The sequence below is a fragment of the Fistularia commersonii genome, chromosome 22, assembly GCF_037954325.1.
Source record: "Fistularia commersonii isolate RoL2024-O1a breed Wild chromosome 22, RoL_Fcom_v1.0, whole genome shotgun sequence".
Classification (NCBI taxonomy): domain Eukaryota; kingdom Metazoa; phylum Chordata; class Actinopteri; order Syngnathiformes; family Fistulariidae; genus Fistularia; species Fistularia commersonii.
Genome location: NC_141305.1, coordinates 11512434 through 11538559, shown reverse-complemented (window position 1 = coordinate 11538559; position 26126 = coordinate 11512434). Strand labels below are relative to the sequence as shown.

At 41.6% G+C, this 26126-nt stretch overlaps 4 protein-coding genes across 9 annotated transcripts; all 4 read right to left on the bottom strand.

Moving 5' to 3' along the window:
• Window positions 1–71: 71 nt before the first annotated feature.
• gucd1 (guanylyl cyclase domain containing 1) lies at window positions 72–3476 on the bottom strand. Its single transcript, XM_086169469.1, has 6 exons — window positions 3163–3476; window positions 3010–3094; window positions 2475–2640; window positions 2292–2383; window positions 1964–2205; window positions 72–1308 (listed from the first exon to the last, which is right to left on the bottom strand). The coding sequence occupies exons 1-6, from the start codon at window positions 3167–3169 to the stop codon at window positions 1217–1219; spliced, it is 684 nt and encodes a 227-aa protein (XP_086025595.1). The 5' UTR covers window positions 3170–3476; the 3' UTR covers window positions 72–1216.
• A 3653-nt stretch (window positions 3477–7129) lies between these two features.
• zbtb26 (zinc finger and BTB domain containing 26) lies at window positions 7130–11345 on the bottom strand. 2 transcript variants are annotated; one of them, XM_086169573.1, is made up of 2 exons: window positions 11272–11345; window positions 7130–9223 (listed from the first exon to the last, which is right to left on the bottom strand). In XM_086169573.1, the coding sequence occupies exon 2, from the start codon at window positions 9193–9195 to the stop codon at window positions 7858–7860; it is 1338 nt and encodes a 445-aa protein (XP_086025699.1). In that variant the 5' UTR covers window positions 9196–9223; window positions 11272–11345; the 3' UTR covers window positions 7130–7857. The 2 variants fall into 2 exon arrangements, with proteins under 2 accessions (XP_086025699.1, XP_086025700.1); XM_086169574.1 differs by lacking the exon at window positions 11272–11345 and adding an exon at window positions 11072–11261.
• A 1424-nt stretch (window positions 11346–12769) lies between these two features.
• Window positions 12770–16065, bottom strand: LOC147221706 (uncharacterized). Its single transcript, XM_086169871.1, has 2 exons — window positions 15334–16065; window positions 12770–14268 (listed from the first exon to the last, which is right to left on the bottom strand). Exons 1-2 carry the CDS (start codon window positions 15402–15404, stop codon window positions 13176–13178), a joined length of 1164 nt encoding a protein of 387 aa, XP_086025997.1. The 5' UTR covers window positions 15405–16065; the 3' UTR covers window positions 12770–13175.
• susd1 (sushi domain containing 1) lies at window positions 15472–25808 on the bottom strand. Of its 5 annotated transcripts, XM_086169867.1 has the most exons (22): window positions 25612–25808; window positions 25167–25322; window positions 24661–24846; window positions 24138–24266; window positions 23441–23596; window positions 22965–23117; window positions 22541–22720; window positions 22008–22187; window positions 21350–21529; window positions 20993–21172; window positions 20739–20918; window positions 20053–20232; window positions 19626–19805; window positions 18474–18638; window positions 18285–18379; window positions 17955–18141; window positions 17777–17870; window positions 16932–17181; window positions 16807–16846; window positions 16355–16439; window positions 16036–16085; window positions 15472–15573 (listed from the first exon to the last, which is right to left on the bottom strand). In XM_086169867.1, exons 3-21 carry the CDS (start codon window positions 24713–24715, stop codon window positions 16067–16069), a joined length of 2688 nt encoding a protein of 895 aa, XP_086025993.1. In that variant the 5' UTR covers window positions 24716–24846; window positions 25167–25322; window positions 25612–25808; the 3' UTR covers window positions 15472–15573; window positions 16036–16066. The 5 variants fall into 5 exon arrangements, with proteins under 5 accessions (XP_086025993.1, XP_086025992.1, XP_086025995.1 ...); XM_086169866.1 differs by lacking the exon at window positions 15472–15573 and having other exon boundaries at window positions 15987–16085; window positions 16263–16439; XM_086169869.1 differs by lacking the exons at window positions 15472–15573; window positions 21350–21529 and having other exon boundaries at window positions 15987–16085; window positions 16263–16439; window positions 25612–25807.
• Between the last annotated feature and the right edge of the window lie 318 nt (window positions 25809–26126).

Here is a 26126-nt window from a genome sequence, read left to right as displayed (position 1 = left end):
CACTCTAGATAGGATCAATAAAGTTTAAACGCATTATTTGTTCACCTCATAAGCCATTAATTCAAGAAAACTCTCATGATAAAATGTTTTTAATTAAATAACATAATGACCTATTATCAAAATATAACATGCGGAGACCGTCTAGTCACTTCGAACAATCACATAGCTAAACCTCTTCTTTTTGTGTTCGTCAAGCATCCATGTTCTTCTGCAGGCACAGTCTTTGCACAGCCTGAGTGTGAAGTATTGCATTTTAACTAGTTCTGTTACTGGATTCACACGCAACTCTTTAGAGCATGAATTTCCTGAGACTTTCAAACCATCTGCGCTTCCATTTTAATTCCCTGTAGAAATCGTCACATTAGAGTGTTACTGAATTAGGGAAGCTGAATGCATTCATTCACCCCAAACATTTTTGCCGTTTACTTCACAAAAAAGTGTGATCATCTCAGAATTAGAGCGTGGCAAAATAAATGTGTTTTTTTTTTAACTATTCAAAATAAGTGAACTGTTTGAGATTTGAACATCCTCCAAGCAAAGGTGAGCGTGTTTTGATGAAGTGTTTAAATCTTTGAAGTTCCTGATTCCTGAATCTTACATCTCTGAAATCCCCACCTCGTTCACTCGAGATGGAAAGTATAAAGAGATTAGATATCTTTTATTCAAAAAAAATATTTTTTTTTGTGTTTTGGGTGAATTAATGCATTGCTCTTCCACAAGAGGGGAAAGGAGGGTTCTTGGTAAACTAGATCAGGTGGAGATGAACCTGACAGGATTTTATCCTCAGCTCTGACCCAGCATTTAAATTAGACAAAGATTTCACTATGAGCCCTGAATTATTCCTGATAATTCCGATATATTACATCCATTGCAGTCTGCAATCCCCTTCACGAGATTTCGGTAGTCCATTCCTTTTTAACAACACCATCTGCTTGAATAAGTGACGAAAATATCATTAAACTCAACGTGATAATGGGCTGTTGAGCCTCCCAGCTGTCCTTCCTTCACAGGCCATGTGGTGTCAGTGTGTGAGGGCGGACCCGGGCGCGTGAGTGTCTCTCAGGTGAGTGTCTGGACTCATTAGCACCGGAGACGGAGGCCGGGTGGGAGGGGGTGGGGTTAGTCACACATTGTGACGGCCTGGGTCACGTGTCCACACCTACGCTATGATATCACTAGACGACGCACCGCTGACGATGTCCAGCTCCGTGCACCATCAGCTCTCCTTGTAGACAAACAGGATGTCCTCGTCCGTCCCATAACTCCTCCGGGCCTCCTCGAAGTTGCTGACACTCGTGCAGCACACCCCTTCACACAAACACACACACAAACGCACACACACACACACACACACAGTTTCATGTCATTAAAATTGCAATATTTTGAGCACTGAAATTGCTAACTTTTTAGTAGTGTCTGAAAACCCCTTCACTACCTTCAATCTTGAAGTGGAGACTGACAGAGCGGACAGGATGACACAAAGACGTACGCGCGCAAACACATGCACACACAAAAACACACACGCACACATACAAAATCACACACGCACACACACAGGTACAGGACAATTTTAACATAACTGCTGTACAAAATCTATGCTAGAATTGAGTGCAAATAATATAATTCTGCCATTGGAGGAGGGTGTAAGGTTTGTGGCAGTGATGGGTTTTTCATGTGAGATTGTGGAAATTAATGATACAGATTTATGTCTTAAAGTCCTAACATGTTAGACTCCGAAAATTTTCGGTTATTTTTAAAGTGCACTTGACAGAAAAGACAAAACACCACATGTTTAGGAAAAGTAGACACAGAAAACCCTGCAGACAGGGTGACTATTTGAAAAAAAAACTTTTAGAGAAGTATTTTTCTGTGTCTGTTCAATGTCAGTAGACACCTTTGTAGTTCGAAAATATAAAACTGACAGAGCTATGGTATCAACCCACTCATGTCTGTGATGACTCACTGTCAGAGTAGGCGGGGTTGTTGTAGAAGATGCAGCCAGTGGTCCTGTTGAAGCCACACACCACCACAAAATGACCCTGGTAATCTGGCTTCCTGCAGAAACACTTCTGGCCTACAGGCAGGAAGCAGCAGTATTTGACAGGCGAAGAGCAGAGTTCGCATGTGAGGACCACGGCGTTGACAAGCACTATAGCAACGTGGCTCTCTTCCAGGTGCGTCTCGATCTCCTGAATGGTCACAGAGCTGTGCAGGGACACCCAAAAACAACTCAAAGTTTGCTTGAAATGGAAGGGGGGAAAAAGGTTTGAGACTTAAACAAAGACACTCACCTTTTCTTAACCACCACACCTTTCTTTTCCGCGTTGAGGAAAAGCTCGTTCACCCTGTCCTCTTCCGTATCAAAATGTTTCTTATAAAAGGACTGCAGAGCCGAAGGGGGGGGAATAACACTCTTAGCCTTTACAGAAAGTTAGTCTTTCAGCAGATTAAATACATTTGGCTCCGCATATTACCTGATTTCTAAAGCCCTTGTCAACACCCAGAGTCTGTGTGCAGAAGCAGTGCTTGATACCTAGATGGCACATGAGATAAGCTAGGTCTATAGTCCACACGCTCTCGGTCATCTTCAGCTCCCAGCAAGCTCTCTGGAACGCTTCATCGCTGATCGGATGGAGATATCTGCAAAATCGGGTAATCAGACCTTGGGCTCTTTGATGAAAAATGTCACATTGGGACACACGTAAGGCCTTCTATCAGTACTGTGCAATCAAAAAATACAATCAAACACATTGGATCTGCTGAGTGCTGGCTGAATTTCCATGTTGTTGATGTTTTTGTTACTAATTGTACTGCTCTGATCAGTCTGAGGTGACTGCCAGTTTCTTCGAGCCTTTTACCCTATTGTTTTGACAATGTGAAACCCAAAATATAGGATAAATGCTGATCTTGCGGGTCATATCACCCGTATCATCGTGTCATATCACTCAAAGCTTCGATCTTCACATTTATGTCGCGGTTTTTCCTCTGCATTTTTAAACGAGCACTTACTTGAGGACCATTCTGGAGCAGGCTAAGCCACAGTCCCAGTGGTAGAGCTGCCGGATGACAGGAACGTTCAGCAGGACGACATCCTCTGAGAAAACCCCAGCGGATTAGCACTTGATTCAAGTTATTTCTATAAAAAGAAAAGTTGTCACTCACCTGTCATCCTGCTGCTCTTTCTCACCGGTCCGGCGGCCACCTAGCTAAGTTACTTGGAGCTTCTCAGACTTGTTGACGGCACATAAATTGGGGCTGCTCTTCCTCATCGATGCTAAACTATGACCAAAAAGCTGCGCCGCCGGAAGTGTATCCACCCGGCTAACACCACTCACTTATAGTCTGTTTCCGCCGCGAAGCTAAAACGCCGACAACCCACCACACATTCATCGATGAAATGTTAAAGTAGGCGATCGGTTGGGAGAGAAATGTTCACGGGCAGAGACACTGAGACGATGCCAGACTGCTTCCGCCCCTGTTCTTGTTCTACGGTAAATTAATCGGTGCAATGTGAATCAATGTATTGCGCCATCTAGTGGATGGGAGGCCACACTGCAGCGTATCAGTCATTGATTAGTGGCAATTTCATTTCGAAATATTAATGCACATTGATTCTAAACATTTCCCCTTTACAATTATTATCACTGAGGGGGATAATGTTATGTGCTTACACGTTTGAGTGTGTTTAAAGTGAAATGGTTGCGCTTCATTTTGTGAGTTTGACACCAGAGGGGCTGTCGTCATTATATCTGTCAATGAAAATTGTACACTCGAGTGCACCTCATTGAAAAGTATGATTTGGAACTATCTTATCCATAACCATATCAACCCAGTACTTCCCAGGGAATGCCTTGTTTTAAAACTTTAAAAACTTGAAGACATTTGGGTCTCACAATATTCAACAGAATTTTTGCTTTGTAAATTTATTTATATCCTGCTATATCTTGCATTAACATAATGTGATGAGCCAGGGTTGCAGCAGGCAAACAGAGAAGAGGAATACGTTTTTCAACAATTTTGCTGTATAATGAATGCATAGGTTAAAAACCATGCAACAGACACGAACAATGTTCGGCTGTCCCATCATGTAGGAAGAAGTATCGTATGGTTTTAGCGCATCACATGCACACCTGTACAGGATATCCCCATAAACACTGGGGCTCAAGTGCTCAAACACAGGACGCCAAGTTCCAGCTGCTGAAGCAAAGGATCCCAGAAAGATTCTTCCGCAAGTCTTCCCTCAACACGTCACAACGACATTCACAGTAGAATTAAAAATAATGAGAAAGACAAAATTCAATGCAAAAACAAGTGACATTTTTAGCATGCAGGATTAGGAATGCATGTAGCCCCCGAGTGCAAATTACATAATAAAAAGAGATAAACGTCAGGATAACGATGCTTTGAAATAACTTGGACTTCATCTGAAAATGATAATAGGTGGACCCACAGGTACGCGGTCAACATTGGACGCGAGCTCAGGACTGATTCTCTGCAGCTGGCAGAAACAAGCGAGAAAACATAGGTACGCTACTGAAGGTGCACTCCCAAATTGAGGTTTGTTTATACTCGTCTCTCTTGTATATGCTGGCAGTCATGATTAAAACATTTTGTTCTGTTTACTGAAAACTGGGAGATATTACTTACAAACTGAGCAGGGAAATTTTAAACTGGGGTCAAGCAGCAGGCCTGCCAGTGTTTGATCCTGTTCTAGTGGCGAGTGCGGTTTTGTCTTTTCCAGTAAAGAAATGTGTGTGAAACCAGAATACTGTGATTTTGTCTATCAATGAGATTTCCATATTTTTACACATTTTTTGGTTATTCTGATTCAGGTGGCGAGCCAACCCAACGAGACTCTTCTGTTGACTAGTTCGAAGCATGGACAACATTCGCCGAAAAATTAGAATTACAAGAAAAACAGTTCAACACGACCTTCTTGGAACTGTTGTGTAATGGCTGGTGTTTAACTGAGATAGGAATGGAATGTGTAGTTGTGATGGCAGCGGACATCTTGTTCTCACCTCGTCACAGATTAGAAAACCTTGGCACCTTGGCACAACATGCGCTATCAGCTTGCCAGTAATAAACCACCGACTGAATTTTTCGATTTTTGATAAACAGTATCTTAAATTGGCCTGGGAAGGGAAATGGGCTGATTATCAAGGGTTGACAGTGGCACTCACTCAAAGGCTGCATAGAGAAGATAATGTACAACCACACTGTGTAGAGTTTTTCTGCAAAGAGCTCAGCTTTTGATCTAAACCAGCGACTGACTTTGTTGACACGATGATCATGAACTTTTCTTAATGAGCATTATTTTGTAATGCTGCATCCCTGTCAGTAATCTGCTGACTTATTTATCTTTCGTTTCAGCTCACAATGTACCAATGTACCACTATGTAGACGTATCTTGGCAGAAAAGTGATGTGGCTTTTTTTTAACCCTTCGCATTATACATTTATAAAGGTTCACAATAATAGCACGAGTTTTGTTGTTTTGATCTATTCACTAATTTCCTGTTGTTCCCATTTATTGCCAAAAAAAGACTTGATATTCTCGATGACCATGACCCAATAGACAAGGCATTTTTAAAAAGCAACAGTTTGTTATCAAACAATTTGCAGTCATTTTTTTTGTCATGTTGTGTGTCATTCTCTGCGGACAACAAAGTAAGAATTTCATGGTACGGCGAAACACGTATCCTTGCTGTGCATTTGACAGCACTTTGAATTCTTGAATAATAAAGTTACAAGAATATTTCCAGTGTGGCCAAGGAATCATATGGGTCCTTGAGCAAAATAAACAATTTAATTTGATTTTTCCTTAAACTGCAGTGGCATTTGTGAAAAAAATCAGACACTGTAATTCTTTTATTATACAAATTCTCTAATTTTGTAATTAATGTTGTTTTTTTACTAATTAACACTGTGTGTCTCCTTCCTTCAGGGGTCGCCTCAGCAAATCCCCATCCTTTATATAACCCCCCCCCGCATCCTCTTCCCTCACACCAACTAACTTCACATCCTCTTTCAGTCCATCCATAAATCTCCTCTTCAGTCTTCCTCTAGGCCTCCTGGTCTGGCAGTTCCAATCTCAGCATCCTTCTACCAATATACTTACTATCCCTCCTCTGTACATGACCAAACCGATCTGAGTCTGGCCTCTCTGAGCATATCTCCAAAACATCTAAGCGGTGCCGTTCCTCTGCTGGGCTCATTTCTGGCCCTATCCATCCTTGTAACCCAAAAAGAGAAGCTCTTCCACAGCTGATGCAGTGCCACCTCCACCTTGGCCTCCTCTCTTAAATCTATACCTCATCAGTGTCTTACAGCTCTCATACATGTCTTGCACCACTTTTAACACACTTCTCTCCCTCTCAAAACTCCCGCATTCAAAACAACACCAATGCAAAGTCTAACACCATCAGTCCCTGTGCGTTCCTGTCCTGGATACCGAACCTGCCTCTCATTTTTTCATTACCTCTGCTGCCTGCACCAACATGTCCGGTGAAGTCTACTGCAATTATCACTCTCTTGCCTCTGGGGATATTCTCTATCACTTCAAGTAAGTCACTCTGGAATTTCTTCTCTTCAAGCTCGCATCCTTCCTCGAAGGCATAGCCGCAAACAACATGGAACGACACTTCTTCAATTTCCAGCTGCAGACTCATCACTCTATCTGACAGTCTTCTCATCTCCAGAACTCTCCTTGCACATTCCTCCTCAAAGATAGAATAGAATAAGCGCTCACTTTCTTGTCATACAGACATGGATGATTTGGTGCACATGTTGAACAAAATGTTGGTGCATTTACCCAAAGGAGGTATGATAACTCCTACTTCGTTTCTCTTTCCATCCATACTATGATTATTTAAATCCTGCCCCCAAGCTTCCAGCCTTTGCTGCCATTTCCTTTGACCGTCCGAAAGCCCGAACACAACATACCAGAAGAGACATAATGCTACATTAAGTGAAAACAGCTTTTCAAACTTCACCACTTATGATATAAGCTTTTAGCTCACAGAGGGGAAATTACTCTTGTAATACAATTTACAATACTCTTGAAAAACAGTAAAAGCGAGTGCCGATTCACTCAAAACTATACTAAACAAGTCATTGAAGAAAACACATTTTAGTGGATGAATTAATTGTCTTTATTGTAATTCCTCTCTGATACACTAACATTTGTATGACTGGTGGAGAAACATGTCACAACAGCAAGACTCTGAAACCACTCTATTTTAAGAATTGTTCATAACGCTACAACAGGCAGACTCTAATGTACAAGAGAAACAAAAAACATCACATTGGGCGGACTGTCCATTCACTAGAGTTCAGTCCGCAAAAAGAGACATCTAGGTTCAATAACACGCATGGGTGTCCAAGTCCATATTAACAAAACAAGATGTAGCTAGCTTTCAATAGAATATTAACACACAACCAGCTTTCAAGTGTTTTTTCCTTATAAATTCCAGGAGACATACACAGGTAAGAAAAAGGCTACAGTAGATTGTATACACAATATACAGATATTTAGATGTTTGGTTTTTTTGTACAAAACACACAAAAAGACATACTGACAAAATGGTAAAACTGCTGATATATAGTTCTGTTTCAGTGTTGATAATTCAAGTACTATATAAAAGGCATCAATAACGAATCATCAGGAAAAAAAAGTCCACAGTGATGAAGCTACAGTGAGATGTTAACCAGGCTTGAGTTGTGTTTATGCTGTCCAGCTGACGACATCTGGACAAGTTTGATGAGAGAGTGGACGCGAGGGAAACTTTTCTACTGAAAAGATAATATCGGTGGCATCAGATTCCTCAGTTTGACTCTGAATACACATGGAAACGTCTCACATTGGATGAAAGGACTGTGAGATGCTTGACTGAGCTGACGGATTTGGTTTAATAGAATAAAATGGTCCACAGGGCTCGTATTCATCTGCCACCCCGTCGTGTAGGCTTCCCTCATTAGCGTTGTCAAAGCTGTTTTTACCGTGGATCTGCTTAAGGTGCTTGCGGAGAACTGGCTTGTGAGCGAAGACCATGTCACAGTAATTGCAGCGGTGGGGCTTGTCACCACTGTGCAGGTTCAGGTGATCCAGTAAAGAGCATTTCTGGGTGAAGGTCTTCCCGCAGATCTTACACTGGAAGGGCTTGATGCCGGCATGGACGCGCATGTGTCGGTGTAGATTGCCTTTCTGTGTGAAGGTCTTTCCACACAGGAGGCACATGAAGAGCTTGTGCATCTTCAGGTGGTTGGCATAATTTTCCAGCTGCCGGAAGATCCGGGAACACTTGGGACACTGGTGGTACCACTGGAGGGGCTTGTCGTAGTTCCTCTGGTGAACGCTGTGCTTCTCTGAAGGGGGCGACAGTGAAGGGGGACTTAACGGATAACCTGAAACGCCAGGGGGTGCTGCCATCTCACTGCCACGGCTATCCACTGTGGAGTTAATGAGGGAGTGCTGTGGCTCGGGGGACCGTAGGGCAGCGGGGGGGCTGGTGATGGAGTGTTCGCCGGCTTCAGACACAGACTCCACCTTTACAATGGTGATGTCACCCTCACCTATGCCCTGCCTGGAGTGCAAGCCCGATACCTTGAGTGGGGATTTAGGTTGCATAATTATATCATCGTCATCATCCTCGTCGTCACCGCTGTTCTCGTCCTCGATGTGCTCGACCTCCTCCTGGCAGCCGGTCTGTGCCTGCTCTTTCTCCTTACAGACCTGAAAGGGTGAACTCTCCTCCTTCCTCTCCTTCCTCATCACAACGTCCCCCTCCAGTTTGCGTGGAAGCTGCGGTTTGATAAACTTGCTGAGGGCCTGAGTGCACTGCTCCACAATATGGCCCATTTGGAGAAAGCTGGCGACGGTCAGGTAATGAACCAACTCTAGCTCAGGGAACTCGAGCTGGCCAGTGTAGCAGGACAACAGAAGTTGTCGACCGACCTTCGCCTCCTGGATCATCGAGATTTGGACTTCCTTGGAATCCTGCTGAAGGATGAACTGGTCTCTCAAGAAAGATGAGCCAGCGGCAAATACTACCTTGTGGCCAGGAAATTCCAGCTGGTTGATGCGTACAGTGACGTCACAGAAGCGTCTCTGATGACGGAGGAGGTTCATCTTCTGCAGCATGGAGTCCCCGAAAGAGGCAAAGCGGAACTGAAGGATGACCTGGTTCTGGGCCATAGTGAGCCAAGTGCCAGCAACAACACACCTGTTTGACAAAAATTTGAAGGCTTTTAATTTTCCTGCCAATCAAATGTGGCTTACGCATTTGTTCTTTACTGCCTTAAAACAAATCACAGAAAGTAACAGACTCTAAACCAGGGTCTGTTACAATGCTAAGCAGCTACACAAACTTAACAGAATTATTGAGAACACCATCCATCATAATTAATAGAGTGGTCAATCTGACTGTAAATCATGTGGTAATTAGCATTGTGAGAAACAAGACAGCATGTTTGAATGGAAAAACAAAAAATAAATACAGAAGAGAAAGAGACGATATGTATGGTAAAGTATCACCAAACAGTCTATTTCCTCTCTTATTCTCAAAAACCAATGGGAACAAACTGGCATTAAAAGAAAGAGAAATTCCGTTTCTACCAACACTAATTCGCCAAGCAACTCATATACAGTGGGGAAAAAAAGTATTTAGTCAGCCAACAAGTGTGCAAGTTCTCCAACATAAACAGCTGAGAACGGCCTGTAATTTTCATCATTGTTGCACTTCAACTATGAGAGACAGAATGGGGGAAAAGAATCCAGGAAATTACATTGTAGGATTTTTAATGAATTACTTAGTAAATTCCTTTGTAAAAAAAGTATTTGGTCACCTAGAAACAAGCAAGATTTCTGGCTCTCACGGTCGCCTGTAGCTTCTACTTTAAGAGGCTCCTCTGTTTTCCACATGTTACCCGTGTTAATGGCACCTGTTTGAACAGAGAGCTGGGACCAAAGTAACAAAGGCTGCCATCAGTAACACTACTCCGCCAGGGACTCAAATCCTGCAGTGCCAGACGTGTCCGCCTGCTTAAGCCAGTACATGTCCAGGCCCGTCTGAAGTTTGCCAGAGAGCATTTGGATGATCCAGAAGAAGATTTGGGAGAATGTCCTCTGGTCAGATGAAACCAAAGTAGAACTTTTTTGGTAAGAGCTCAACTTGTCGTGTTCGGAGGGGAAAAAAATGCTTGCATCCAAATAACACCATACCTACTGTGAAGCGTGGGGGTGGAAACATCATACTTTGGGGCTGTTATTCTGCAAAGGGACCAGGACGACTGATCCGTGTAAAGGAAAGAATGAACAGGGCCATGTATTGTGAGCTTTTGAGTGAAAACCTCCTTCCATCAGCAAGGGCATTGAAGATGAAATGTGGCTGGGGCTTTCAGCGTGACAATGATCCCAAACACACCGCCTGGGCAACGAAGGAGTGGCTTTGTAAGAAGCATTTCAAGGTCCTGGAGTGGCCTGGCCAATCTCCAGATCTCAACCCTCCAGAAAATCTTTGGAGGGAGTTGAAAGTCGGTGTTGCTCAGCGACAGCCCCAAAACATCACTGCTCTGGAGGAGCTCGGCATGGAGGAATGGGCCAAAATACCAGCAACCGTGTGTGAAAACCTTACGAGGACTTACAGAAAACATCTGATCTCCATCAGTGCCAACAGAGGGTATATAAAAAATTATTGAAATGAACCTTTGTTATTGACCAAATACTTATTTTCCACCACAATTTGCAAATACAATCTTTAAAAATCAGACAATGTGATTTTCTGGATTTTTTCCTCATTGTCTCATAGTATGATGAAAATTACAGGCCTTCCTCATCTTTTTAAGTGGGACAACTTGCACAATTGGTGGCTGATTAAATACTTTTTTGCCCCACTGTAACTATGTATATACTTATGTATGTAATTATGAAATGTACCGATACTCAATAGCTTGCATACATTAAAATGACTGCATCTGATTTAACTCAACAGTCCAGATAAGCTTTTGTAGTTGGGAGTAAAATGCAAACATTAAAATTGAATTCAAAGTTAATATCAAAGAAAACCATTTACCATGTTCGGACAGTCTTCGTTTGACGCTAGCTGTCGCTACGTTTAAGAACAATCTCATATCGTATTTGTCACCTCAGTCTGAGACTCTTCACCAGTAGCTAGTCGACACGGATTTGGGGAAATGGGCGGTTTGCTAACTAGGCTTATAAGGGGATGTTTAAACTTCGGAGAAAAAAATGTTATTAATCGCAAACGGTTACCTGTTATCCCCTTGTAATTACACCCGTATCCGCAGGACTGGTCGAGCTTCTTCTTCCCTCTCGTCTTCTTCTGCTCGTCTCTTTATCTTTTTGCAATTGGCGTTTGGAGTTGAGGAGCACTAGCGCCCCCTGGTGGTTGGGAGGGTAGACAAAAAACCTCTAAACATAAAAACCGAGGATATCTTTAAAACTACTTTTCTCTGAGCACGTTTTGCACAGCTGTTTCTTTGTAATATTGAAATACAGAGTGTATTTTGCTGTACCTTGGTACTTTCTCTAAAAGGAGCCATCATGAATATGGAAGTAAAATACAATATGAAACTCAACTAATAAAAAGAGATTCACTGTGCACCATATATACTTTCCATATTAAAATATTGCATATGAAACGAATTGAACAAAAAGCCTCGGTCAACCCATGCATGTCATTTAGAGTTGGACATTTTTGCAGAATTATATAGGTTCTCGGGAAGTGACGAAGATGGATGGGATCGGGAATGAGTCCATCAGCGCATGATGATGTTTTGGTTTGGACATGTACAGACTGAGATAGTGAAATTTATTGATAGAAGGGTACTAAGGTTGGAACTGTTGTGGATGAGGCCCGCAAGAAGGCCAAAGAAGACATTTACGGATAGAGTGAAAGAGAACGGGAAGTAAGTTGGGGTGACAGAAGAGGATGCAGTGGAGCGGGTTAGATGGAGGGAGGTGAGTCGCTGTGGCAACGCCAGAAGGGAGCAGCTAAAAGAAAAAGAAGCTGGTCTTGGCAACGGATGGCTAGGTTAACATACTGCTGCTGAAACACTTCATGAGGTTCTGGTGGCGATGCTTAACATATTTAATAAAATAAGCTGTAGAGAAATGACAAGGAAAATGATTGATTTCCTTAAATTGCTTTTATTCCGTACAACCAAGCAGATTGTTTTTGCGGTCACCATGATCTGAACAGCAAATTAACAAAATAGATGCCCTTCTCTTATGCATAACTACATTACATAATTAGCCTAGAATGGTCAAATTTAGCCATATTCTAATAAAAATCCTCAGTAAACACACGTCCACTCATGTACACATTGTGATTTGTATATTTACCATTTCATTTGGGTCACAGGGGTAAGTAAAGAGTTGTTGGAATGTGTATTGTTTGAAAATATGGGACTGAGGTAGGTCACCATTTCCCTTCAACTGCCATTCATTGTTCGAAATGAACTAGCGCAAGCAAGTCTCCTGCAGCTGTCTTAAGAGAAGAGCATCAGGATTGCTGATAAACACACAAATTGAACAAAAACATGTAGCAGATTGTTTTAAGGCTGCTTTACGGCAAAGTGTTACCAGCAGACTTGGGTAACACTTGGGTAAACCAGGGTATACGCAATTAAATAAATACATTAAATTAACTGATGTTGCTCACTGAAATAGCGGGTAATCTATTAAAAACAAAAACATCAATTTGATGAGAAATAATTTACTGTCAAGAGATTTTATTTGATGTGTGCTGTGCATGTGCAGGGTGGACTTACCTACTCATTTTTTTTAAGTGTACAGGAGTAGGGGGTCAACACAGGACTGTGAAAAGTTTGGTAACCACTGGTCTAGAGAATAGAACAAAGAGAATTTACAGGATTTGACAGACAGATTAGGGGTGTTTCCCAACTTCTGCACTTGAGGATGCAGGGAAATAATTGATGTACTAAGCTGAAAATTAGAATTTTAGGGAGTCAGAAGGGTCAGCGCGGAGGGTCTTCATCAGGTCACGTCCAAGGGGTGTGAACCGCTCTCCACTGGGCAGAGCGTTCAGTGATCCTGTGCTTAATGGGTGCAAGATCAATGCGCTCAGTGTCCAAAAACATTCGTTAGAAAAACTTTTATGGTCTTGTTGACAAGACTGAGTACCAAGTGGGTGGTCATCTTTCCAGATCTGCCTCGTGGGGATGTAGGACGATGCTATGCTCACTCCTTGACACTTCTACATGAGAAGAGTCGAGCGACAGCACAGGCACGCCAATACTACGAAGCTTTCGACAGCAGTCACTGACAATTTTAGCGCGGGCCTCACCAGGCAACGAGTCGATGAGTAAATATGCTACAGGCTTCCATGCGTGGTCTGCTGCCACCGCCATGAGCATCAAGGCATGAGGGGCAACTTTTGAGTCATGAGGCTCAGTCGGTGACGTTCCTACAAGGTCCAGGTCTCTTGCAAACTGATCCTGAGTAACCAGTAAATGTTTCTTGACAGCCACGTCATCTAACATTAGAACACACAGTGGCTCTTTGTCGTGCTGCTGTTTCTCTTGGACCTGAGATTGCGGCGCTGTGAATGCACGGCCTGCCCTTTGCCATGAGCTGAGTGTGCGAGGGTGTGGTGACTGAGAGCTCTTTGGTGAGAGACCGTGAGGGGTCGAAGTGAAGCAACGCAACCTTTCGGAGCAACAACTTTGCTGCTTTTGTACTTTGTGTAGTAGGTCATTTGCTACCTCATCGAGGGAATCCGCCATGATGTCCGCGGAGCTGCTTGAAATCAAATCCTTGTTCTCCAAGTCGGCTATGACATCCAGCAAATTGCCAATCTTACTTTTCAAGCCTTTGTGTCGTTCCTCTACAAGCCGCAGTCGCTTGTAGTCCACCGCTGAACCGACTTCAGAGTTGACCCGAGTGTTCTGCAACGCTCCCTGGGACTCCGTAAGACTGTAGGAATGATCTGAAGTAACTCCAACTTCATCACAACAGGACAGAGATGGAGTTTTAAAGTATGTATGATCATTTGGCACATATCTTAAATCCTCCTCTCTCTTGTAAGCCGGTTTACGATCACCGGTGAAGACAGTAGGCACGGGCTGAGCTGCACGGTTAAGATAGGGTTTTCCAGTTGAACCCTGCAGAATGTACATGCTGGCAAAATGCCGTGAGCACAACCTTGAGTTGTTTTTTGGCGTCCACTTTCCTTTGCGTAAGCTGGTGACCCACTGCTTCAGAAGCTGGACATCATAGAATGGAAATCTGGACAGAAAGTATTATTTGGAAAATGATTATTGCAAGCTGTAATGACAGAAACACTGACAAACACTGACTTTGAAACACCTTCTATAGGTGTCAAATCATGTATTATTTATAGCTGGGGAAAGCACATAAGGACTCCCAAAATGGTGAAAGACAACGCTCCTGCTATTCTGTTGTCAGAAAACTGTATATTAAGTGCCAAAAGTCCAATAGTGCCAATAGTCGTAAAGTGCCACAAACCGTTTTTCATATTTGAGCAGGACTTAAATACTGTTCCAGGTTATTTTAAACAGTTCTATTAGATAAGCAGCTACAGTCAAGGCAAAATGACATCAAACTAAGGCTTGGTTGATCTAAAAACCTGATACTAAAAGTGCAACTGAGATACTAGTATATGAATCATTCCTTCTTTAAGTATCTCAAATGCACAATTACTATTCTACGATTGCATAGGCAACTTCATTTATTGAATTCACATACAGTATATTGACTCGTAGAAGGGAGGCCCTTCATTTCCTTGAACACAACATAACACACACTACGCAACTTGGAACACTTGTCAGTAACCATCATTCTGTTTATGAGTGTGTGTGTGTGTGTGTTTGTGTGTGTACAGGAGTGCCTCAGAAAATTAGAATATTGTGATAAAGCTCTTTAACTTCTGTAATGCAATTACAAAAACAAAAATATCATACATTGTGCAATCATAACAAATCAACTGAAATATTGCAAGCCTTTTATTATTGTAATATTGCTGATTATGGCTTACATCTTGATAAAACTCAAAAAATCCTATCTCAAGATATTAGAATACCATGAACAAGTAATTTTTATTTTTTTAATTGCATTACAAAAGATAAAGAACTTTATCACAATATTCTAATTTTCTGAGACAGTCCTGTGTGTGTGTGTGTGAGTGTGTGTTGTAACCCATGACATCATATTCCGAATTGATCATTTTGCTGTTCTACTGCTGTAAATAAATTCACGTTGTTTTAGAAGTTGAGACCAGGCAAGTTGTAGCGTAAACATTAGCTTAAAAACAGTTTCTAGGGGCTTGGTTACCGAAATAATGCGACTCCCCTCTCCTTCTTGTGGGTGCTAGAGGAGCAATTCTTTGCAGAACAACGAGGCATCTTTCCGTGTTAAATTATCCGACTTATCTCCAAAATAGTCGAGTTGATGCGTTATGTTCGCACCAAAGTTGCCCTGCGGATGCGTCCTAAGAAAATGTCCGGTTCTTCTGGTGCATCTGGGAGGAGGAGGAGGAGGTCGCCAAGCAGCGAGAAGCGCGTTTACCGCCACCTAGTGGACGGAGTTGGAAAACCTTTGTCATCATTTCACTTTCCTGAAAACCCCCCTTCCACCATAATCCTTATTTCCATGCAGTCTTTCTATGATTCTGATAATGCATAATGCATTATAATGCATTCTGAAAACAATGCACTAAAACAGACAAGATTGATATAATGCATAGTTTTCCTTGTTGCTGTATAAAACTGAAATGCGGTGTGTCTGCAGGGTGTCGGCTCTTCTCTGTGGTCTGGTTGTGACCTTGAGGCGCAAAATCTGATGACCGGACAAGTGAAAGCAGGAGCAGTGTTGTTGTACTTTTTCATGTGATGAAGTGAAATAAACTTCTGCAGATCCCCCAGTGATACATAGACTCAATCAAAAAAATCATCTATCACCAAAGATAGAAATAGCTTGTACATCATCCTTTCCACAAAATTAATTACAATAATAATAAAAATTCACATGATTTACAAAGAGTAAGCGATATTGCCACTAAAAGATGTCATGTCCTCTTGAAAAGCCTGTAAAACAAGTGGGACACAAATGCATTCATGTTAATTTTGATTCTTTCCAATTTCACAGGCAGTTTTATAAAATAAATGATTGACTTTTGCGCATCACTACTTGTAGCAAACTACAAGCATTTGAAGACAGTAGATATACAAATAAAGACAAAAAAAAAGAGTTAATATTTATACCACTGGATGCAGTTGTAACTCATTGCTACTATGTTTTGAATTTCCATTTTAAGACAAAATTGCAGAGTTGCGATGATGTGCAGACTTCATACCAACAACAGTATCCTCCTGCGAGTGCAGCCAGTGCAACAACGCCAGCAGCAGACAGTGAAGAAACCAGCATAATATAAGATATGCCTGAAACAAGAAAATGCAGCCTGTGTCACTGGCATTTCATCATCAATTTGCATTTAGGTACATACTTTTAACATTCTCTTGTTGTTTTTCTTTTCATGTTTGGAGTGTTTTTTTTTTAACTCAGGACATTTCCTTTTCTTCCTTAAAATGATGTATTTTCTTTTCTCAGACCCACAGAATCACCCTGGTTCAAATGACAGCAATTGTTTGTCCTTGTGGATTTGCTCATTTTCACATTGGAAATGGAGTATCGAGTTGTTAGACACTGATAGATGTTAATAAAAGTACCACACTCCTTTTTTTTTTGTTCAAGTTAATTGTCCCGCATGGAATTTGACGCCATAGCAATCACAAAAGGTGTAATTACCTCTCACTTCAGCCCACAAGACACAGGACATTGTTATATTCTGGAAAAAAACAAAACATTTGGATAATATTATCATACAGTCTGCACAAGTCCATTGTTTGGTCTGGCACAATAGCTGCACTTGCCTTTTTCCACTGGCTGACAGCTCTCAGAATAATGAAGTAGTTCCTGCCACTTTCCAGGGGCGCATTGTAAAAACCTCCATAGTGGAGTCCATCCCCCACCGTGAAGTTTATCTTTGTGCCAACTTGTCTGACAAGCATCTGAGCAGTAATGTACCCGGCCTTGCCTTGGCTCCATGAGTGCTGATTGTTTGTAGAAGAACAGTCAAAAGCCATAACATAATCCACTGGAACCACAAACACTTGGTATAAACTGCCAAATAAAGAAGAATAGAAACGTGATGTTGAGGGGTTTGAAATTCAATCAGGTGTGACACAAGACGATACAGGGAACAGGGTGAGGTGGAGGAGGCTGAATTGGTGTGGTGACCTCGGAAGGGAAAAGTCGCAAGTGAAAGAAAACTGTAGCTGAAGAGTGAACATGACCGCCATCTTCTATGACAGTAATTTCACATTAGGGGTCAGCATACCCAGAAGATTTCTAATGTAATTTAATGTCATTTTCTAATATAATTTCTTTGTAATAACATTTCCAAATGAATTCAGACATATTTGGTGAAGGAGATAAAACAGTAGTTGAAGGACATTCAAATTTGAACGTCCATTGGATGTGCCGTCGTGGATGGAAAATGGCAATCTGAAATGAACTAAATGAGATTAGATCAATACGCCTCAGGGATTTAGTCTTTTGATGCCAGGCGTATTTGATTAAGTTCAGGAAAACACTGTTTTAGGTTTCAGTGCGCAAAATTTCTCAATAAAGCAGCACCGCTTTTTTGGGGGCACTCTTGGAAACAGCTGTCCTTTCACGTCTTCGCCAACCCGCCTCTCGTCTCTTTGGTTATTACCTTATCGGGTCCATGGTATTTGGTGATCTGCATAGTCTTAATGTTGGTGTACGAGTCTCAAATTCTGTGTAGTAGACAGCTGGTGCTGGAGGTGCTGTCAGATATGATAGATAATGCAAAGGATATTGTAATATAAACAAGACTGTATGAAATAAAACATCATTGTATTGAGTTTTACCTATTAAAGAGGTGTTAGTGGTGATGGTGGCTGTGTAAGCGGCAGACACTGCGGTGACGAAAATGCTGTAGTTGGTCGCCGGGAATAGGTTCAGACAGATTTTGAGCTGCTCTGCCTTAGAGCTTAGACACAGAGCCCCCGTGTCGAGAAAGTCCCGGTCGTAGTCTCTGGCCCCTGTGTAGTTCACCTGAGGTAGTTATACCAGTTTAGTTAATAGTCAGGGAATTCCACTATTGTAATAGCCTGGTGTGCGGTAACATTCACATCTCGCTGGAATAATCAACTGAGCAGTTCACAAGGTCACAAGGAGAAGATCAAGTATGGCGTTACCTTGTAAATCTGTGTATCCCTTATATACTTCGCTGCTCTCCAAGACAAACATTTTTCATCAGACACAAATATGTCACTGATTGGTGGTTTGATTTCTGTAAAAAAGATAGGTTTAATTCTCATCTTTGACGGGACAGATCCGATCAGCATTAAATATCTTCTCGATATCTTCTCACATATAGTACTTACCAACACATCTTAGTGTTGCTCTCTGCCAAACACCAGCACTGTTGCACTGCGAGACGTTGCTGCCCCTCCAGCTGCGATATCCATCCTCACAGCGGTGGATCGCCAAACTTCGGTTTTGCCAGACCACCTCTGAATGGGCTAAGATAGGAACTGGGCCGCATTTAGCTGGAAAAGGAATGACTGTGAGTGACTCATTGAATACAATCAAGTTCCTCAATGGCGTTTCTTTACTATTTAGTTCTCATAGAACATGGATTATTTTTCCTAATATCACATAAAGCATCATATCACATGTCCTCTACATCTGAAATGATCACAATGCAGATAAAATGCACGTAAAAATAAGTTGTTAAAATTCTCAGACGTTTAGGGTATTTATCAAAATGTTTTCAGTGAAGGCCTGAATGCTGGCATCAATGTAAGTCAATAAAAGGCCAACCATTTAACTGGATTAAGGATCTAAATTATGCATTTTTGTGCAAACCAAGTATTCAGGTACTTGATAATATTTCAAGCCTGAGATGCAATTATTATTATTATTATTATTATTATTATTATTATTCTTATCATTAGTAGTAGTAGTAGTAGTAGTAGTAGTAGTAGGAGGAGGAGGAGGAGGAGGAGTAGTAGTAGCAGTAGTAGTAGTAGTAGTTGTAGTAGTAGTAGTAGAAGCTGTATTAATATAATAATAATTATTATTATTAATAATATTTTTTAATGGCGGTTGTTTTCATTGGTAATATTGTTATCTAATAGGGAATGTGGAGTTAAAGGAACAATGTGTTAAATCCTTATAGCCAAATCTGGTCAATGCATTCGTCAGCTTGAAACTTTAAGCTTGTGTTTTTTTAGTGTCTGTTGTGATTTGAGAAAAGTTTGTTGTGCATCAGCATTCCAGTGAGTATCGCAAACTCAAGTTTGTATTTGAAAAATATCCTCTCGCCAAATGCATAATAACATTTACAAGAACAGACCACAGAAAGGCTTGCCTTGCACAAGTTCATTTTCTTTTCAAAGATCCATCTGCCCCCTTGTTGTTCATTCTTTTCTGTCATCCATCAAATCATTACAACGCCTTAGTAAAAAGGCTTCTGTTAAGCTAGATTTAGGTTGCCTGGATTTCATAAGTCAGCACAGATGTTATTAATGTACCTTTGCATTGCATTGATACCTTCGACCACTTTCCTGATGCTAGACATGTGGAAATATTATTTCCACCCTCTTGGTAAAATCCAGTTGCACACTCATAGTGCACCACACTGCCAGCAGTAGTGGTTTGATGCCACAGGAAGTTAGTATGCGAAAGGGTTAGTGGGGGCCCACATTGTATCTCTGTAAACAGAGAGAAATTAGGCATAAAGTGCATCACAAGTTATTCCAAAAGGTGGTCAAATCTGTCACAAGAATTTTTGAATTAAAAAAAGAGATGTCTCATTATCGCTCGGCCTCTCTGTTCTTCCCAACAAGACCATCAATTGAGACGCGACACAGTTAAATGTTACTCTCCTATTACTTTAAATATTATGCAGCTATGAATGGAGATACACTTTCCATTGATAGCTGTCATCATATGGCGCACCTTCACAGAGCAGTTCAAAATCCTCCCACTGTCCGTTCTCTCCGCATACTGAGTAGTTCCTCTTACTCCTGGTGAAAAATCCTTCATTGCATTGGTAATGAACCACACTCCCCATGTGTGATGTGCCATTCCATAGCGCTTTTGCATTTGACTTAAAAAGAGGCTCCTTACAATCAATCTCTACAATAGAAACATGGCAAGTCAAAGCAGATCACTGGCAAAGGCAATGTTAAGTGATGGATTATCTCAGACCTGGGCACATCCGTCCCGATTTGCTTTTTTATCCAGCCCCCCAAACTATATTCAATGAATATTTTAATTAAGTATTTTCAATCAATTTTGAATTTAGAAGCTCCTTATTTTTTCTTTTTGTTTAATTTTGTATGGATGATCATATACAAAATAATGTTGGTACAGTTATATGATAATGAATGATTTTAAAGTTGAAATAAAATGCCCCAAAAATTAAATATTTCAATTTCATTTTGTTCGATTCACATGATACCTAGTTGGCCCACCCATAAAAATTAGGAATGTAAGAAATGTGGCCCGCCAGTCAAAATAAGTGCCCACCCCTGGATTATCTTCATGTCTTTTAATTAAAACACAGCCTAAACCATTACAAAGATAATGACACAGAATTGCATTTTTCGGCTTTGAGTTAATAAAAACAACATTATTTTCACCTTGGCAGAATATCGAGACCTCACTCCACTGTCTGTTATCGTTACAGACTGAGCTGTTTCTCTCTCCGACGCTGTGATATCCTGACACACACTGATACACGACCTGGGAACCTACAGTGGAGCCTTTATCCCACAGTTGGACGGAATGAGGGATGTTAGGAGGAGCGCCGCAGTTCATCTCTAGGGAGGTAAACATAGCACACCTTAATCTCATGACAACAGTTACGATAGTTTCCGAGGCTTTGTTTCGCTACCTTTGCACAAGAGGTTTATTTCTGACCAGGAACCGTTTGCCAAACACGATGATGTGTTAATAAGTTCTTCATGATAAAATCCTATTTTACAGTAGTAGGTTACTGTGCTTCCGATAGTGGAGGAACCGTTCCAGGCTTGTCTCGTGTGCGGCAACATCGGAGGGTGACCGCATGAAATCTCTGGGTTTGCCAAATGAATCACAACAAGTTAAAATTTCACACACCTACATAAAACTAAGGTTTCATAAAGAGGCAAGCAAAAGTGAGCAACAGCCATTGAAAAGAAAGCTCATCTAATTATATTGTTTTTAAAGAAGAAAAAAGATTCTGCAGCAATAGAAATTATAGAAAAATTACCTTGACATAAGAGAGTGGGGGTTGTCCACTGACCACTTTCTGAACAGACTGATACATTATGCCCTTCTCTACTGTAAAAGCCCTTCATACAGAAGTAAAGGATGGAGCTTCCAGGGTGTGAGCTACCATTCCACACCTGCTCAGTGGCTTCAATCTGAGGTGGATTTCCACACAAGATCTCTACAAGGAAGTTGGCATCATATAATCACTGGAGCCTCACTGATAAATCAGTCTGCAAAGGTTTTTAATAAGTCTTGGCTTTTCCCAAATACACGCATTATATAACATGCACGGTATATGTAGTCTGGTGTGAAAACCGGATGCAAAAATGTGACTTTAATAGAAAGTAAAAGATGAATTTCATTTCAAAATGAATATCATTAATGATTCGGTAATTGCAAGTCCAGTTACCCATGGCAACCATTGTAAACTGTGCCTTGTGATGTCAGGTGACCAAAATAGATTTTTTCAGTCAAGGTCAAGATTAATCCAGGTGCTACTCTTTGTAACTCAAATGAAAATGATCGTTTCATCATCAATTCATCATTCATTGCATTTTCACTCAGTATCAAACAAAACCGAGCCTCTCTCCTGAATTCTGCTTAGAAAACCAACTGGAAATCGACGAAGCTGCACGATAGAGTGATGATGAGTGTACCTTGGCAGAGCACAGACGCCCCCTCCCACTGTCCATCAGCGCTACAGGTGGACACATTGCTCTCTCCAATGTTTTGATATCCATCGTGACACAGATAAAGCACCTCTGTGCCAATCCTTGAGCTCTGGTTCCATAGCATATGTGTGTGAGGAAAGGCAGGAGGGGCACCGCAGTCCACCTCTGGGAGACAAAACAGGGACATCCTAGATTAATGCATCAGTAACCAGAACGTCTGTTTCTAAAATGCATTTTCTTTGGACAACAATAGTTTTCGAGAACTCTGGATTCACAAGACCTCACTGGGGAGAAACATGCTGAACCCCCAAGGCTCAGTCATTATACTCCTTTTGTTTTGTTTTCTCTGACCATACTATTTATGTACAGTTCCATCTTTTTGCATTTGCATAAATATTAAAGAATTGCCAAAAAAAGTCGTTGGCACATTATCAGCGGTAGTGAAATTCTTCATCATATTTGTGAAAGATATGACTGAAAAGAAAATATCAGTTGCAGAGACAGGCAGGTTTAATTACCTGCACAGACCATAGTGGGTCCCCTCCATAGGCCATCTGCCCCACATTGCGCGCTGTTGTCTCCACGCCTCCACACAAAGCCGTCCTCACAGAGGAATGTGGCCACGCCACCATATGTGGTCCTTGTTAGTGACAGCAGTACGGTATCCCCGAGGGGTGCCGGCTCACCACATTCCACCTCTGACGTCGTCACAGCAAAAAAAACGCTGAGTAAATAGTTCTTTTACCATCTCCCCCATTCATTATTTCATCATTTGACAGTACAAAACTATATTGCTGCTGTGAAAACATTTGAGATCCAGCAATAATTTACTATTATGCACGGTAGCGCCAAGATGCAACTAAATTAATAATTCCTTTACGCTTAAAAACACTTGATTTGGGTCAAGAATCCAAAAACAATGCAAGGGAAACGTCATTTTACCTCTGCATGATGCTTGGTCTTTGTCAGGTTGGAAGGGCTCGGTTCCATCCTGGACTATGTATCCCTCCTGGCAGCTGCAGTCAAAACTGCCATTGAGGTTCCTGCAGAGACCCCCCACTCCACACAGCCTCTCGATTTCGCACTCATCTTTGTCTAGCAAATGGGAAACAAGTGTGTCAGAAAGAGCTTGTTTGTTTGTTTGTTTGTTTAGAAGTTTATTAGGACAGTGTACAAATACATTAAGCACCGAGGCAGAGACGTTTGTACCAGATTATAGCTCATAGCTAATTTCCATCTGTAGTCCTTGTGTTTCTAATAGGCACAGAAATTATACATTCTTATACATATTTTACATATACATTATTTACATATTGTACATATATGTAAAGTATCTGGAATGAGAAAGAGTTAATAATTATAATCCCGACACACTTATGTTATGACATCGCAGTCACTGTCGCATCACTGACACTCACCCACGCAGTGGGTTCCATCATTGGGTATGAAGACATTCATGTTGTTTGAAGGGCTGTATCCCTCCAGGCAGGTGCAGTAGTAGCTACCAACCGTGTTGTGACACCTTGCATGCCGGCCACAGATCAAATTTGCTCCTATTTGACATTCGTCTTTATCTAGATGGACACATGCAGATCAGAAACATTTCTGGTTCCATTCTCGGTTTGATTCCCAGCTCCTCTTGGCCAGCTCAAGTGTTGTTGAGCAAGACACTGAACCCTTAGTTGCTCCCCTGGCACTGCTCCTTCACTGCCCTCTGCTCATGGTTCATTTGTGATGGGTTAAATGCCAATTTTTGCTGATGTCTGTATAACTGAATGTGACTATAAAGGTATTTCGCCTTCTTAAAACATATTTACTTTAAAACAACGTCCACTAAATTGTTAATGCAACGTCTCACTGAACCACTACATCACGAATCAGGAATCTGTCCCAAATGAATGCATTCTTTAGCTATGTTGTGTATACTGCGCTCAGTATCCCGCGGGTGAATGGAGCATTTTCAGTTATTTAGGGTCTCCAGTGAAACTGCATGTTTTTTGACTGTGGAGAGAAACCGGAGAAACCAAAGGAAACCCATACTGATGTGGGGAGAGCATGTCAGGAAGAGTCAAAATGGAAGACATCACTCACTCATTCGTTAAAAACTCTGCCTACCTTCACAGAAAGTTCTTCCATTTCCAACATATCCATATTTGCAGTTGCAAACTTTTCCAGAACCATCTGGCTTTCCTTCACATTTTGCATTTGCATGGCAGGTGTCACAGACATCCAGAGTGTAGCCAGCTGTTTGGGAAGGGGAGCACCCGTCAGGTGTGATCAGGACATTTTTTAAAGTCCCAAGATGATGGTACAATTGTGAAAAGCAGGACATTTGTCCGTTGTGTGATTAGAAAAGGTACATTGAAGAAATGTATGGTGAGGTGACTCTCTAAGCCCTGATACATAAAGGTAAATCAGTCTGATTTGGACACATGACAGCAAAATTATGCATTGAAACTACTATCAAGAAAAGGTTCATTTTCCTCAAGTGAATTGACCATAATAAATGATCTTTGTGCTGTGTCTTATTTTTCAAACCAAAAATGGCATTTAAATTAGCGGGGGCAGTAAAAATCCGGTACTTTACAACACTTTACCCCTTAGTAAGCGTTCAGCGAATATTTAGAAACAGGCTCACCTGCAATGACACAATTCAGAAAATACAAAATAACTGCTCTGTGTCTGTCATCCATCCTCTTTTCAACGTCTCCTCGCTGTCTTCTCTTCCGTTACTTCATCCTTCCGTTGGGTTCTCGGGATATTCAGTTTCTGCATCGAGGCAATATAATCCGGATTGAAATGATGTGGGTGGGGTGTGGTTATCCTGACGAATAGAGAACCTCTATTTAGAATTATTCTGCTGTTGGTTTTTATCTGTTATTCTTGGACACATTTGGTTTCGCTTCCCAATAAGTGACGATGCCGACGCGGGTTAAGTGCAAACTCATAGCGTAAAAAAAGCTATATTTGGACTCCAAATCCGCCAAAGGACACTGGCCCGAGATAGTAGAGCACAGAAAGGAGAGGCTGCAAAGTCAGAGCATTATAAAGTGCAGGTCAACTTTTGACAAATTAATTCTCAAGTTATGCAACTTTTGAGTAAACGTAATAGATTAAACTGACAAATGTTCTCAGTGAACATACCCTTTTGTACTGCCGAAGTTATATAGGATGCCGGGGGGGGGGCTGTCATCTGGTGTGCAGTGGGCAGGGGAGATAAGCCTGGTGAATTGCTATCTCTCCGCCCAGAAGGGTCCAAACTGGGGCCTGCCACTCAAACCAGTCCGACTCCGGTGACTGCTAGACTCGAATGATTAAAACCCGCAGAATATTATTATGTTATCGCAACACTCACTTTAATCCATTTTTTTATTTCATCACTTCATTCATTCACTCTTGAATCCTTTCATATTTTCATCTATATGTTAATCCTGCAACCAGGCTTCTGGTGTACTGGAGACAACCCTAGCTGTAAATGGGCAAGAAGCCGGGTTTAACCTGGGCTGGTTACCTGTCAGTGACAGGGTTATGTACAGTGACATACAACCGTTCATTCTCTCATTCACACCTTAAGAGTTTGGATACGCACGTGTTTTGACCTTTTGACCTTTTTTGAACTTGATTGAGGAGAAACTGGAAAGAAACCGAGCGAGCTGAAAGACAGATGAACAAAACAGGCACAAGGAGAACATGCAAGCCTGCACGGAACAGCTCAACTAGGACTTCAAGGGATCCCTGGTTACCAAGACGTCATTATCCTGTTTTGATCAATATTTATCCCACCCACATAAACATGATGATAAACTCTCTCAGCATATCTTTTTTGTATAAAATTGTAAAAAAAGGAAAACCTTCTCTTGTAGGCTGCCATTGTTGTTCACTGTTGGGGTAGAGACATCGCAAGGTGGACCCGGGCTTGGTCCCGTTCATTTGACTGTACGATGCAAAAGCATAGCATCTGATAGAAGTAGCTCCACTTCTTGTCATCGCTGTTCATGACTTACGGACCGCTGTGTTGACTGACCATGTGACTCGTCAACTTCCTCCGTGGTCATGTTGGTGCTCGGTCTTTCGTCATCAGATGCACTTCTGCAGTAGTTGGTT

Coding starts and splice junctions, on each gene's coding strand:
- susd1 (XM_086169866.1), bottom strand. CDS start 24,715: ATGGATGACAGACACAGAGCAGTTATTTTGTATTTTCTGAATTGTGTC. Junction 20,919..20,992: donor AATAAACCTCTTGTGCAAAG/GTAGCGAAACAA, acceptor TTACCTCCCTAG/AGATGAACTGCGGCGCTCCT. Junction 19,806..20,052: donor TTTTGAACTGCTCTGTGAAG/GTGCGCCATATG, acceptor CTCTGTTTACAG/AGATACAATGTGGGCCCCCA.
- zbtb26 (XM_086169573.1), bottom strand. CDS start 9,195: ATGGCCCAGAACCAGGTCATCCTTCAGTTCCGCTTTGCCTCTTTCGGG.
- LOC147221706 (XM_086169871.1), bottom strand. CDS start 15,404: ATGCCTCGTTGTTCTGCAAAGAATTGCTCCTCTAGCACCCACAAGAAG. Junction 14,269..15,333: donor AGGGGAGTCGCATTATTTCG/GTAACCAAGCCC, acceptor CTTTCTGTCCAG/ATTTCCATTCTATGATGTCC.
- gucd1 (XM_086169469.1), bottom strand. Junction 2,641..3,009: donor TGCTCCAGAATGGTCCTCAA/GTAAGTGCTCGT, acceptor CCGATTTTGCAG/ATATCTCCATCCGATCAGCG. Junction 1,309..1,963: donor CAACCCCGCCTACTCTGACA/GTGAGTCATCAC, acceptor GTTTGTGTGAAG/GGGTGTGCTGCACGAGTGTC.